This window comes from Pelophylax lessonae, assembly GCF_965119305.1.
Source record: "Pelophylax lessonae genome assembly, chromosome: 1".
Lineage (NCBI taxonomy): Eukaryota > Metazoa > Chordata > Amphibia > Anura > Ranidae > Pelophylax > Pelophylax lessonae.
Genome location: NC_138768.1, coordinates 719,337,985 through 719,352,381, shown reverse-complemented (window position 1 = coordinate 719,352,381; position 14,397 = coordinate 719,337,985). Strand labels below are relative to the sequence as shown.

The 14,397-nt window shown below is 41.5% G+C and overlaps 1 protein-coding gene across 2 annotated transcripts in view; it reads right to left on the bottom strand.

Moving 5' to 3' along the window:
• Positions 1–14,397, bottom strand: part of SNX25 (sorting nexin 25) — a 368,398-nt gene that overhangs the window by 61,008 nt on the left and 292,993 nt on the right. For both annotated transcript variants that reach the window (XM_082258976.1, XM_082258977.1), the window contains exon 7: positions 216–406. In XM_082258976.1, coding sequence (XP_082115102.1) covers positions 216–406 — 191 coding nt within the window. The remainder of the gene's footprint in view (positions 1–215; positions 407–14,397) is intronic.

Below are 14,397 nucleotides of genomic sequence, written 5' to 3'. Positions count from 1 at the left end.
AATGATTTATGATTGATCACTTATTTACTCACCTAGCGCAGCTTGTTAATTTACAACAGCACAGTGAGTGCACTACTTCACCCTAACAATCACCAGCTGAAAATTGAGGGAAAAAAGAAAACGAATGCAGCCACCTTGGTGCAGGTAAACTACAATACATTACATTTTTGTTCCTGAGTTAAGATACACTTTATGTACTCTAAATAGGGCAGTACCTTCTGGCTCTGTGGGCAATCTGAATCATCTGAGGTCCCATCATCCTGCTGGTCATATGCTGGACCCCCAAGAAGTTTAATTCTTTTTTCACACTGCTTCTTGGCGACAGTGAGCTGATTGATGTACCTTTTCATATTACGAGCCCGCAGGAGGTCAGCTTTCATTGCAGCAGTCTCTTTGCCTTTAGAATCTGAACAAGACATAATTAAACATACTAATTAAGAATATTATTATTATACAAGATTCACATAGCGCCAACAGTTTGCACAGCACTTTCCAACATGAGGGCAAACAGTACAGTTACAATACAACTCAATATGGAGGAATCAGAGGGTCCTACTCCAAAGTGATTGTAAAAGATCACCTTGCAAAACTACACATTCAGTTTAAAATAGAAATGAAAGGCAAACATTTATGCATAGATATAAAAATACATTACAAATACCTTTTTTCCCTTTTTATAAATTATCACATTCCCTCTGTTCTCAGCTGCATAAGAGCGGGGGAAGGAGAAGCAGCAGCACACTGAGCTTCCCCCAGTGAGAGGCTGTGCAGAGGGGGCGTGTTAGGACAAGTGTTATTGAAGAGCAGGCTGAGTTTCCAGCACAGCTTGAGAACTGATCACGTTGTGTTCTCCTGCTTAGTGTGGTCAGTTTTTAATAGGACAGCAGATGGACTGACAGGGTCACCAGGGATTTCACACAAAGAAAGCAATACAAAGAGAACAAGATAATTTCTCATACAAGTACATGCACACCAGGAATATGAAGTTTTGGGGTAACAAAACGCTTTAAAGCTTACAATGTAAGAGAACGAGTCAAGTGATACAGAAGGTAATAACTGTGGGGGATGAGCTGATGGAGAAAATAAAAGTACAGTTGTTATGTGGGGTATTCAGGGATTGTCTAAAAGTGGGCAGAGTAGGAGATAGTTAGACAGATGAGGGTAGGGAGTTCCATAGGGTGAGAATGGCTCAGGAAAAGTCCTGGAGGAGAGTATGGGTGGTGGTGACAAGGGAGCTATAGCAGGAGGTCTTGGAGGGAATTCAGAGAAGGATTTGGTTGGTATTTTGTGACTAGGTTAGTGATGTAACTGGGGGCTGAGGTGTGGATGGCTTTGTAAGTTGTTAGTATTTTGAACTATTGGGTGAGCAGAAGCCAGTGGATGGATTGGCAGAGAGGACTGAACAGTTGGTAAGGTGAATGAGTTGGATAGCAGCATTGCAGCATTCATGATGGACTTAAGGGGGGGATAGCCTAAGTAAAGGTAAGCCAATGAGGAGAGAGTTGCGGTAGTGGAGGCGAGAGATGACCAGAAGGTGAAGATTAGTGGGGTGCAAGGAAGGCTTTTAAGTATCAGGGTGACTAGTGCATGTTTTAGAGAGTTAGGGGAAGATGACAGTAAAGAGGGACAGATTTAGGATGTGAGTTTAAGAGTGTAGGCTAGGGTGATCGACGCATCTGGAAGGGAACAGGGTCCAGGGGGCAAGTGGTTAGGTGGTAGAGTTTTTTTTCTTGGGAGGATGCATGCGATTGCCAATGGGTCAGTCAGCACTGTCCAGACAGAGGGTCAGGGTTCCTGCAGTCTCATAAGCCAGTCAGAGAAGAATGAAAACTCCTCCTACAAGCTTTAACCAGACACGGATAGAAGTCATAAGACTTCTATATATTGCTGATAAAAGGTATTTAGCAGTTCATATTTACTTAAATTGCATTTCAATGTTCGGAGTACTGTGGGAGACCAGATATAGTGAATGCAGGCTCCTGGGTTTAGCATCACTTTAAGTGGGGGAGGTATCTATACAGTGGAGTCAGAAATGACTTACTACAGACTTGCATACTAATTGTAGCACCCTCCTAGGTAGGTGCTAGTGAGAGATTATAATTTTTGGCTCTGTCTGCCTTTCAGAAGAGCAGCAGGCAAATATATATCGGTTTCTGCATATCAGGGAGCAGAATCTGTGAGTTAGGTCTGCTCATGGTGCTCAGTGTGATTCATCTGGTCTAGGGAGTGTTTCACACTAGTCCAATAAGGAGGCATATTGGGGAGCGGAGGAAGTCTGACCAATGGGTACACGGGCTTTGAAACAGGCCCAGTGATTGGCACAGACTGATTGTCCTGGTGCATTCTGGGGTGTAGTATAAAAGCCAGAAGCACATGTGCTGCGGGGTATTTGGCTGGTGAGCAGAGTCCCAGAAGGAGGGTGGTGGATGCCTCCTCCTTTGTAGCAGTGGCACGTTGTCACAGACAGTCTGCCTGGGGACCGGGAAGGAAGGAGCTGAACCCAGGAGGTCCATGAGAGCTGACTGGAGGGGTAGAGACACTGGAGACCCTCGAAAAACAGTATCATGAGTACAGGGGATCCTGTCTTGGGGGCCTGACCTGAGGGGGGTCACCATGGTGTGGGATAGTCAGAGGATGGGTGTCAGCAGGTGGGGTGAAAGGGGGTACTAGGAGTGTACCCCAAAGATAATTCAACCTAACAAGTAATCCTAAATTCATCTAAGTGGCAAGGTGACTCATCAGCCTGGCTGCATGTTCAGACAGGAGTCCTCATCTACTGTGAATAGTTCAAGTTGGAGTATCACACTCTTCCCTTCTCCCATCCCTAATTTAATTAAAACCACAAAAACAACTACATCCCCTAGACTGTTCATTAACTGAACCAGAGAGTAAAGCCTCGTACACACGTCCCGAATGTCGGCCGAACGATCGGCCGTCTTTTGTCCGGTGCTGTCCTGTCGGCTGAAAACTGCAAAAGACTGCACATGAATTTTGTCGGCCAACAACAGCCGACTGCAGAAGTGATGTCATGTGATGGTTAACTTTCCGTGTTTTTTTTCTTTTCTGAGCATGCCCAGTCTTGCTAATCAGCTGTTTGTCGGCCGAATTCTGTACTGATTGAGGAACAATCGGCCGTTCTGGTGTTGGCCAACAAAAATGTTAATGCCTGCACAACAGATTCTGTTCGGCCGAAAAGTCGCTGTCGGTTGTCGGAAGCATCATACTAACAAGCCGACAATCGGCCGATCATTTGGCGGCCGAATATTTACGGCCGACAATCGCTACGTAAGTACGGGGCTTAAAGAGTTAAATTGTGCATGATGCAGTTGCTAATGGTAACCCAGGGGGATCCCAAGGTGTTCAATCCAGCAGTCCTACATAGTAAACATACTTCAACTATTAAGTCAGATTCAGTGCAGGTTGAACACAAGTAGCGATGAAAGACTACACTCCTTAAAGTGGAGTTCCACCCTAAATTTATACTTACCTCCATCTTCTCGCTCCGCGTCACCTGAAAAACAAATGGATAATCACAATTATTTTTTTTACTTACCTTGTAGAGAAAATATACTTACCTTACTTCCTTCTTCCTCCCCTCGGCGGCCACGGCGATTCATCACTTCCTGGCGTTTGCAATGATTCCTGGGAGCTGAACGTCATCGCTCCCAGGAATCAATGCGCCTGCACCGGCCCCGACGTCAGTTCCGGTGCGCGCGTCATTCCCTTCTAAACAGCTTCTGGGCATGCCCAGAAGCTGTGGAGGGATGACGCGCGCGCACTGGAAGTGACGGCGGGGCCGGTGCAGTGCATCATGGGACCAAAGAAGGAAGAGGACACAGAAGAGGATTGCGCTGGCTTCAAGCTGCCCACACCTGAGATGGCAGCGCTGGAGAATACTTTTTCCAAGGTAAGTGCAATCAGAGGGACAGGGACAGATCAGAGGCTAGCCATTGTGGAATGTACTAGCCCTGACTGTCCCGGGGATATTTTTATTAAAAAAAAAAAAGTATCCCCTGGGTGGAACTCCGCTTTAAGCTAGATGGTGGATGTAGGTAAATACCCAGCACCTATGCAATTAGATCATCATTAATAGCCAGGTACCTTACATTAGTGTCTTTGAAATACATTTTAACTACTTGTGGATATCTGCAAAACATGAACTGTTTTTGGGCATGAGGGCAAATTTGAAAAAAAAAAAAAAAAAAAAAAAACAATGTCAACCAGTAGAGAGAACTTTCTAAATCACAATCACCATCTAATAACTATGCCTAACCTAACTATTCACACTTGTTGCATGGGTGGAGGATTTTTTTAACAAAAGCTTATGACACTGCTGTAAACATTAATTAGGGCTTATCCAATAGGTTCTGAGTGCTGAAAGATTTTTTTTTTCCCCCCACACAAGCAGACCTTCCAAGGACTTATTTGCATTGAACAGCTGCATGGACTAACTGTTCTCAAGTAATAAACATTACACTGCTCACATAATAAATAGTATTCCCAGATCATATATCATATATTTATTAGAAGTTTAAACTCTGTAGATATAGAGCAGTGATGGCGAACCTTGGCACCCCAGATGTTTTGGATCTACATTTCCCATAATGCTCAACTATACTGCAGAGTGCATGAGCATCATGGCAATTGTAGTTCCAAAACATCTGGGGTGCCAAGGTTCGACATCACTGATGGAGTAATCCAAAGGAAGACCATCACATATAGTTAATGTGTGACAAACTGTACAACAATGGAACTCTATCTCCCTTTACTTAAAATTATCAGCTTAACAATTAAAAAAATGTGTTACATAAAAAATGGTATCAGAGTCATCTACATTTCTTTTTACACAAAGAGTGTCACGATACCACTGTTCAAAGTTAATTATGTTGTGTGTGTGTTAACCTGGACATCTGTCATTACTGTAAATAGGTGGGGTAATGGCCTCTACCATGAAAATCAGATATCGATTTGCACTGCCTTAGCACTAGCTTGTATCTTTGTTCAGTTATTAGGATTGAGAGCCTAAAGACATACCGTACACATTCACCGTAAAGGAAGTCTCAATCTCCTCCTGTCAAAATGTCATCCATGTCCGCTCTGGGCAAACTTTACTTTTCATCCTATTCTATCATTCTTCTTTCACACATCAAGCATTCATAACTAAGCAGAGAGCAAACATTACGCTTTTATGAAAAAAAATCTTTAGATGTTCGGTTAACAGATTGTTACAAGACTAAAACAGCCAGCAGAATGTTGTAACAGGCTTTTATTTGCTCTTTAATTAATGTGAGGTCAACGTAGACAACTGTTACGGGTTACAGCAGTGGCTCCCAACTTTTCTTCACTTTCTTGGCAGCCCATTCCTGTAAATTTGACCCTTCATACTAGCAAAATATTTGTAAAGGATATAGTTACTGTTCATCTTAATATATGAATATTTCATATTCATAGGTTGGAATTGTAAATAATTACATTAATGAATAAGATACTGACTTTATTTACAGATTCAGTTATTTATCAACTTCAGCAGGAACACCAACTGGCTCCAACTGTCAGCTCTTCGGCCTCCAGGCTCTCCTCTAGGACTAGTGTGCATCGGGTCGCAGGTGGGTGCTTTTTGGGGCACCAGACAGAATGATGTGGCAGTGCAGTGTCAATGGAGGCAGTGAGCACGAAGGCACCATGAGGCTCCTCTCCCCGAGTCCTGCATTGAGACAGACGTTTGGGCAAGCCACTGCTGCACAGACTTAAAACTCCTGCAGAGTTTGTGGCAATGTGTTGTGATGTTGTCGGTCAGGGAGTGTAAATTAAATAGGAAGATGGAGACGTAGGATCTGCTGCTCTTCCTGCTTGCCAAGGCCTGCACTACTTCTGCTTAGTGTCACTTAGCAACTGAATAACATTTTTTTCCAAGTCCCAAAAAAAACTGTAAAAATACGGACTTTGCAGGCACCCCCTGAAAAGCAATAGCCTGCACTCTTATGCCTTATTCTGCCATTTATTTTTTTGCATACCTCATCAAAGTCTTGAACTGACTGCAGTTCATTGTGGTAACCAACTTGAGGGGCAAATGCTCACATTCAATGGCGTCTGCCACTCTGTTATCTTCACGGATGATTCCCGGTTTTCACTGTACAGGGCAAATGTCAGACAGCGTGTATGGCGTTGTGTGGGTGAGCAGTTTTATGTGTAAATATACAAAAAGTTTTTAAGTTTATTCAGACATTGTTTAATGAGGAACCATAAATTAAAAACCATTTAAAACATTAGAACACATAGTGTACCAAGGTAAAAATGCATAAAGGGGTGAGAATGTCCACTCAACACTCACAAAACACAAAATAACAATGCTTACAGTTGACAGATCAAGCATCTAAATGCCTGTATACATAAAGAAAAAACAGACTGTCTATAGCTTATAACGGTACCCCACAGACAATCCAAAAATGTCTCAGAGGACAACCCAAGGGATAAAATGCCAGGAGGGAAAAAAGGATTCCTGAAAGCATAAAAACACAAAGAAAAAAAAATATATGTATATATTATACATGGCTAAATGATATATAAATACCTCCAAGTGTTTACAAAAATCCTAACTAAGATCCTAGATGTTTTCAGTCAGAGACCCAGTATTTCGGCAGAGATGAATAAAAGCCTATATCAAAAATATAAATGTACATATAGGCAAAAGCAAAAAAAAAAAAGGGGGGGGGGGGCAAACCATACCTGCAATTGATCAGAGTCTGACAAAACGGATGCGAGTCTTCCCTAAATCAGGAAAGAATGAGGCTGGTATCCAGAGGCAGACATATATGGCTGCGCCAGAAGGTCACATGGGAGTAGAATGACCAATCCAAACATACGAGCAATAAAACACACCTGTAGATAAAATTTCCCCACCTGCCAGAGGAGACACCTAGTCTCCATATATCCCTGGCCGACATCTCCTTGTGTTGGCGCCGGTCCCGCATGACGTCACCGCCAGTGCGACGAGTGCATGCGGTGAGGCAAACAGACGCAGCTGGGCCCAGACAAAAACTTCACTTCTGGAATTGGAAGTGACCATGCCGCCATGATGGAAACAGGCGGAAATGGAGAGCAGCCCTGACACGTGTAGACCCCAGAAACACAAATGCTGTGAACAGCATAGGATTCCAAGGTGCGTAGAACAGGGCAAAGGGAATAGCACTGTCCACTGCTGAGGTGCCCCTTCCGAAGAATGGGCTACGCGTGGCGGGTGCCGCCAATGGGACACAGGGAGGACCAGATATGGAGCAAGAGAAACACAGCTCACAAACAAATGTATGATATTGATAAAATAGTACATGAATAATATACAATACTTATAAATGACATGCTGGTAGGTTAATTGGATCCTGTATAAAAAAATAAATAAAAAAAATTGGCCCTACTGTGTATGTATGCGAGTTAGGGACCTTAGATTGTAAGCTCCTTGAGGGCAGGGACTGATGTGAATGTACAATGTATATGTAAAGCGCTGCGTAAATTGACAGCGCTATACAAGTACCTGAAAAAAATAAAATAAATGAGCAACCACAAGGGGGGGGGGGATATGTAATTTTTTTTACATATAAATATATTTCACATAAGGTGTTCAGAACGGCCTCAAGTAAAGCCTTCCAAAATAGGTCTATAGCTAAGGATCAAGTTGAGGCCAGGAGGGTCAGTGGACCTAAGGGCATATTTCCAACGGGATTCTCTTTGTAGCAGTAACTTATTCCAATCACTGCTTCTGGGATCAGGGCTAATGGTTTCCAGAGCCCAGAAGTTCAGTGAAGGAATATGGTAGTTGTGAGTCTGAGCTACATGTCTGCCAATGGTGGTATAAATATCTCCCGTCTCCACTGCCTGTACATGCTTTTTATCCTACGCCAGAATTCCCTCTTGGTTTTTCCTATATAGAGTGCTCCGCATGGGCAATTCATAGAATAGATCACATCTTGTGCAGATCAATTTACAGAATGATTGGGTTTGCATTTACCGTTATTTGGTACAATATGACATTTTGCATTTTTCAAGTATTGGCACCATTGACAAGAATTGCATGGATAAGTATCACAAATGGAAAATGGAGGCCGAAAGAGAAGGCTGGGAAAAAGTACTAGATACCAATTAGTCTCTAATGGAAGGGGCTCTTCTGAATGTGACAAGTGGTGTGGGAGGAATAATTTTGGCAATTCTGGCGTCAAAAAGGAGCAAGTGCCAATATTTGGAAATTTGTTAATTATCTCATGTTGAGCATTATAAGAGGTAATAATTCTAAGGGTTTGCTGGGTAGAGGATTTCTTGAGCCTTCAAAAAAGAAGTTGGGTGCGGGATTGTTTAAAGGCATGATTAAACGCCTTACTTAGGCAGGTCCTAGAGTATCCTCTAGCTAAAAGACGATCTTTGAGTTGTGAGGCAGCCATTCTAAACTTGATGATATCGCTACAATTGCAGCGAAGACAAAAATATTGAAAATATGGAATGGATTGAAGAAGGGGTCTGGAGTGGAAACTATCAGCTCTGAGAATAGTGTTTCCTGCTGAGGGCTTACAGTATAGATCCCCAACATCCCATCTGTCGTGGTCACTTTCAGTTCCAAAAGGGACGTTCGTGTCTGGGCCCAGCTGTGTCTGCTTGCCTTACTGTGAGCGCTAGTTGCATCGGCGGCGAGGTCATGCACAACCGGTGCCAACACAAGGAGATGTCGGCCAGGGATATATGGAGACTAGGTGTCTCCTCTGGCAGGTGGGGAAATTTTATCTACAGGTGTGTTTTATTGCTCGTATGTTTGGATTGGTCATTCTACTGCCATGTGACCTTCTGGTGCAGCTATATATGCCTGCCTCTGGATACCAGCCTCATTCTTTCCTGGTTTAGGGAAGACTCGCATCCGTTTTGTCAGACTCTGGTCAATTGCAGGTATGGTTTTGGCTTCCCACTTTTTTTTTTTTTTTGCATTTGCCTATATAGGCTTTTGTTTATCTCTGCCGAAATACCTGGTCTTTGACTGAAAAAGTCTAGGATTTTAGTTCCAAATACTTGGAGGTATTTATATATCATTTAGTCATTTATAATATATATTACATTTTTTTTTTTTTTTACCATTTTAAATATTTGTGTTTTTTTATGCTTTCAGGAATCCTTTTTCCCTCCTGCCGTTTTATCCCTTGTGCTGTCCTCTGGGACATTTGGGATTGTCTGCAGGGTACCGTTGTGAGCTATAGACACGCAGTCGGTTTTTTCTTTATGTATACAGGCATTTAGATGCTTGATCTGTCAACTGTAAGTATTGTTATATGGGGTTCTGTTCAATTTTTTGTGCTTATATTTTACTGTTGATATAGATTTGCAGATGTTTTTTCTTATATATCACTTTTAGATATCTCCGTTATGTGGATATTCTCACCCCCTGAAGAAGACTTTTTGTTGAAACACGTCGGGGCTATGTGTCCACCAACTTCAGCATCATCTTCCATGTATTGAGGTTTACCCTTTATGCGTTGTTACCTTGTTACCCTATGTGTTTTAATTGGTTGCCAATTTATGGTTCCTCATTTGAGGAGTCTTAAACAATGTCTGAATAAACTTAAAAAAAAAATTTAATATTTACATTTTTCTCTTTTGGTCTATTTCATCCCTTTTAACCCTGAGTATCGCAAAGTCCCAATTCCCCTTTTTGTCCCAATGTGGATTTTTGTATTAAGAATTAAAGATTATTGTTACTGTGCCAAAAAAAAACAAAACAATGGTGCATAAATGAATCACAATTGCACAAGAATTATCTTCACAGATAATCAGCTTCAGCAACATTCTGGATACATTTGCCTCATTCGTTCGGTTTCATTAACATTAAAAAGATTACTGTTATAAAACACAAACCATGATGAACCTCAATGTCATTAAATCCACTGTAGTTTGACAGCATTATAGTTGAATTCGGCTTGGTGTGGTTAGGCAAAACTTTGCAGTACGCCTCATGCACATGAATTGCTGTGCGCAGAGGTACACGCATACATCCGCGTATAGTGTATGGTCATGTTCCCTGAATTCAGACTTTATGCGCGCAGGAAATAGGTCTGTGCGATATATATGGGTTTATGGGTAGCAGTAAGCAAATGTATGCATTAGGCTTTTTTTTTTTTTTTTTTACACTGTTCTGCCCCATGGGACAGAATACATGTAGCACTTTGTCCCATGTTGCCTAGGTGCTTCTTAAGTTTAATTATGAAGTCCAACCTCTTCCAAGAAGATTGATACATTGTAGCTGCAGCTGGTCTTGGCTTGAAGCACTTTCCTAAGACAAGCAGAACACGGGGGGAGAGAGGGTCTGTCAGCTTCCTCTCTCTTTTGCATTCCTCTTGCCACAACTTGTCTTGAGAAAGTGCTCTGGCCTAAGATACGCTGCAGTTACTAAGGATTAGGCTTGTGACGGTATCAGATTTTCATGCTGCGATTAATTGATTAAGGTTTTGCCACGGTATACGGTATTATCACGGTATTCTATTATTAAATTTAAATTATTAAATTTCCACCTCACTTCAATTTCATTGCTGAATTTAGGGGCTTTGGTTCACTTATGCACATTATTATATAGTCAGTCAGTACAGACTCTGTGAACCAGGCCTAAAATAGGTCATCAAGCAGTGTCTGGCCTAACTGGTGATAACTGGTCCTGGCGCTCGGCTCCGATCCGATGGCCTGGTCATTAAGAGGGCAAATCCTTGTGGTCAAGAAGTGGTTAAACCTGAAGGAGGTGTTGTTTATAAATGACTTTACTATTGCTTTAGGCCTGGTTCACATGTATGCGGGTTGGTGGTTCACATGTATGCGGGTTGGTGGTTCACATGTATGCGGGTTGGCGGCCCACATTTACACAGGCATAGCAGCCCATTGATTTGAACGGGCTGCTATGCCCTCATTTTCCGCAGAAAAAAGGTGCATGCAGCATTTTTTTAAAATTCAGTGGCCTTGAAATCCATCCTGCTTTTGCACCATGCGACTAACCTGCAGTTCCTGCTCTGGCAAGCTTTCTGCATTTTTTGTATACGTGGGCACGGCATTTAAAAACAGTTTGCGTGTGCAGCAACGGCAGGTAAGTCGCATGGTGCAAAAGAAGGATGGATTTCATGGCCACTGCATTTTTTTAAATTCTGCATGCACCGTTTTTCAGCTGAAAACGCAGGCATAGCAGCTCAAGCCCATTCACATCAATGGGCTGCTATGCCTGTGCAAATGTGGGCCCCCAACCCGCATACATGTGAACCAGGCCTAAAGCAATAGTAAAGTCATTAATAGATAAAAACACCGGTCCTCCTGCAGGTTTAACCACTTCTGGATCGCAAGGATTTGCCCCTTTAAAGGCCAGGCCATCGGATCAGAGCGCCAGGACCAGTCATCACCAGGTAGGCCAGACACTGCTTGATGGCTATATAATGTAATGTGGGCTGCTATGCGTGTGTGTGTGTGTGTATATATATATATATATATATATAAAAAAAAAAAAAAAACGTAACAGTAAAGTTATCCCAATTTTTTTTTTTGTTACACAGAGAATCGTGATCTTTATTCCAAGCTAAAAAATCGTGATTCTCATTTTGGCCAGAATCGTGCAGCTCTTTATATATATATATATATATATATATATATATATATATATATATATATATATATATATATATATATATATATATATATATATAAAGAGCTGCACGATTCTGGCCAAAATGAGAATCACGATTTTTTAGCTTGGAATAAAGATCACGATTCTCTGTGTAACAAAAAAAAAAAATTGGGATAACTTTACTGTTACGTTTTTTTTTTTTTTTTTTTTTTTATTCATTAAAGTCTAATCATTGCGTTTGAAAGACTGCTGCGCAAATACAGTGTGACATAAAATATTACAACAATCGCCATTTTAGTCTGTAGGGTCTCTGCTAAAAAATATATATAAAATGTTTGGGGGTTCTAAGTACTTTTCTAGCAAAAAAAAAACTGATTTTAACTTGCAAGCAACAAGTGTCAGAAAAAGATCCAGTCTTTAAGAGGTTAAACTTCCTTTCTCCCTGGCAGAGGGAAGGAAAAGATACAAATGTAATCATTTTTGTTTATAGTTAGGAGACTTAATGCTGAAAGGGGTTAGCTGTGTGAGTGAATGAGTCATCCAGCTCACTGAAATGTATCAATTCACAAGTCAGGCAGACTTGACAGAGAAACTCGGTATTTTAAAAATGCCACAATAACAATACCGTGGCTATGCAATACCGCGATATATCGAATTACCGAAAACCGGCATATGTCTACTAAGGATGTGTCTCCTCCTCACAAGTTAAATCAAACCACACTCTACCTGCCCTTACAATAATATATTATTGAGTATACAATAAAGCACAATTCACTGGTGATGAAACCTCTCCTTACAAGTTGTTGGACTGGCTGCGCAGGGAGGGGGTAGGTCAGACTTTATAACTAGACATAGGAAGCTCCTAGTAACAGGAGATTAATATGTGGACTTTGTCCCATGGGGGGAGGCAGAACAATGTAAAAAAACAAATGACAGTTCTTTAGGCTCCATGTAACTGGCTTAAAAATCATTGCTTCTATAGGAGTTTTGTGTTCTGCCTGTAGAACCAGATCAATGTTATTCTATGTGTCCATGCACATTAGGATGATTACAGGCATATTTTAAGCTCAATGTTTAGAGGCAGAAAAAAAAAAAAAAAAAAAAGTAAAGCTCTCCTAAAAACTCGTCTAAACTTTGTACAAAAAAAAAACGCTCTATATGAGCATTTTTTTTCTGCTAAGGGAACTGGCATTGTTTTAAGCCGAGTGTGCATAGAGCCTAAAAGTGCATCTAAAGCCAAAAACAGTACTCTTCGTTTTGGCTGTATTCGTGAAAGCATAGAACCTTTGTCAAGTTTTTTTTCTGCTGTTGATGTCCCAGCTAGGGTGATTCACCCCCTTTATTTGTCCTGGTGACCATGATCACTGAGACTGAAAAAGAAAAACAACATTTTGATTCTCATCAAAACAGTAATAGAGCGGAAATCTTCTGATGGGGACACTTGCTCCGATGACATCTAATAGGGAATGTCCCTCCCTTTGGAGAGATTTTATTTCACTACTGTTGTGACAACAAATAAATCTTGTAGTACCGAATAGAATGCCGGGCTTGCCAGGGCTACCAGAGCACACCGTACAACCCCACCCAGTCTGTGCGACTCCACTTTTTTTTGCTTGCTTAAAAAAAAAAGAAAACTGATCAAGACAGAGGCCTGTGTCATGTACTGTACTTCAAGATAAGAAATTTACAGGTAAGTCAAAATTCATATTATCTCAACTGTAGAGTACAGGACACGAGTTGTTTTCTTAGACATACAAAAGCAATAATCTGCTGGTAAACAATACTGAAAAACAGAACTGCCAACAGGCCCACCAGAGTTAAGACCCCCCCCCCCCCCAACAAAAAAAAAAAATCACACTCAGATGACACCTTGAAGAACTTTGTGGATGAAGCACACATCAGCCAAGGTCTAAATATCTATCTGGTAGAACTTTGAAAACATATGACCTGAGGACCATTACATACAAACCAGCATCCTCTCTTTTTATGGGCAGAGATGGGGACACCAGGAAGGTGCAGAGACTTCTGCTGAATGGAGCTTCACTCCAGTATGAGTATAAATGCTCAGTGAGCAATGTCTATGGGAGGGAAATGAACAGTGTTCAACATGCAACTTGTGTAATGGGAGTGTGGGGACTGCACAGTAAGTAGTGAAACTGGAGAGTGTATGTTCTGGAGGAGAATAAAGCGGAAAAACCATTGTTATGTGCTGGAGGTGGGATGTCATTTATAAAGTGTGTTCTGTTCAGCTAAATTCAGGGCTGAGGGCAGAATTTCCAACTGATACATGACAAAGCAAAAGCAGAAGGTACACGTTATATTATTAAGGATGCTCCATTTGAGGTCTCAGGTTTGCTTAAGTTTCCAAGTCAATCTCGCAAGAATGACAAAACAGGGCCAGGCACTATCGCTACAGGAGTGGCTGCTGAAATCATTCCTGAATGTTGTCAAGTACCTGTGTGTGTATCCTGTTATTACACTTACTAGCATACTATACTGTATTGATTATCTTCTTCTTAAGTCATCAGAAAGACTTGCTTTAGGCAGAAATGTTCAATTGACTCGCTCTTCACATCTAATGAAGCAAATCTCAATGTCGATTCCAGTAAAGTGTTTTCTATGGCATTTCATTAGGAAGTGACATCTGTTCGCCTGGGTTCTGATATGCCATTTGGACTGCGATAATGGACAGATGAATGCAGATTTTAGGGAACAGATTTACATACTCATCTGTGAAAAGCACAGAAATACCTGGCAGTAAGTTCACATTA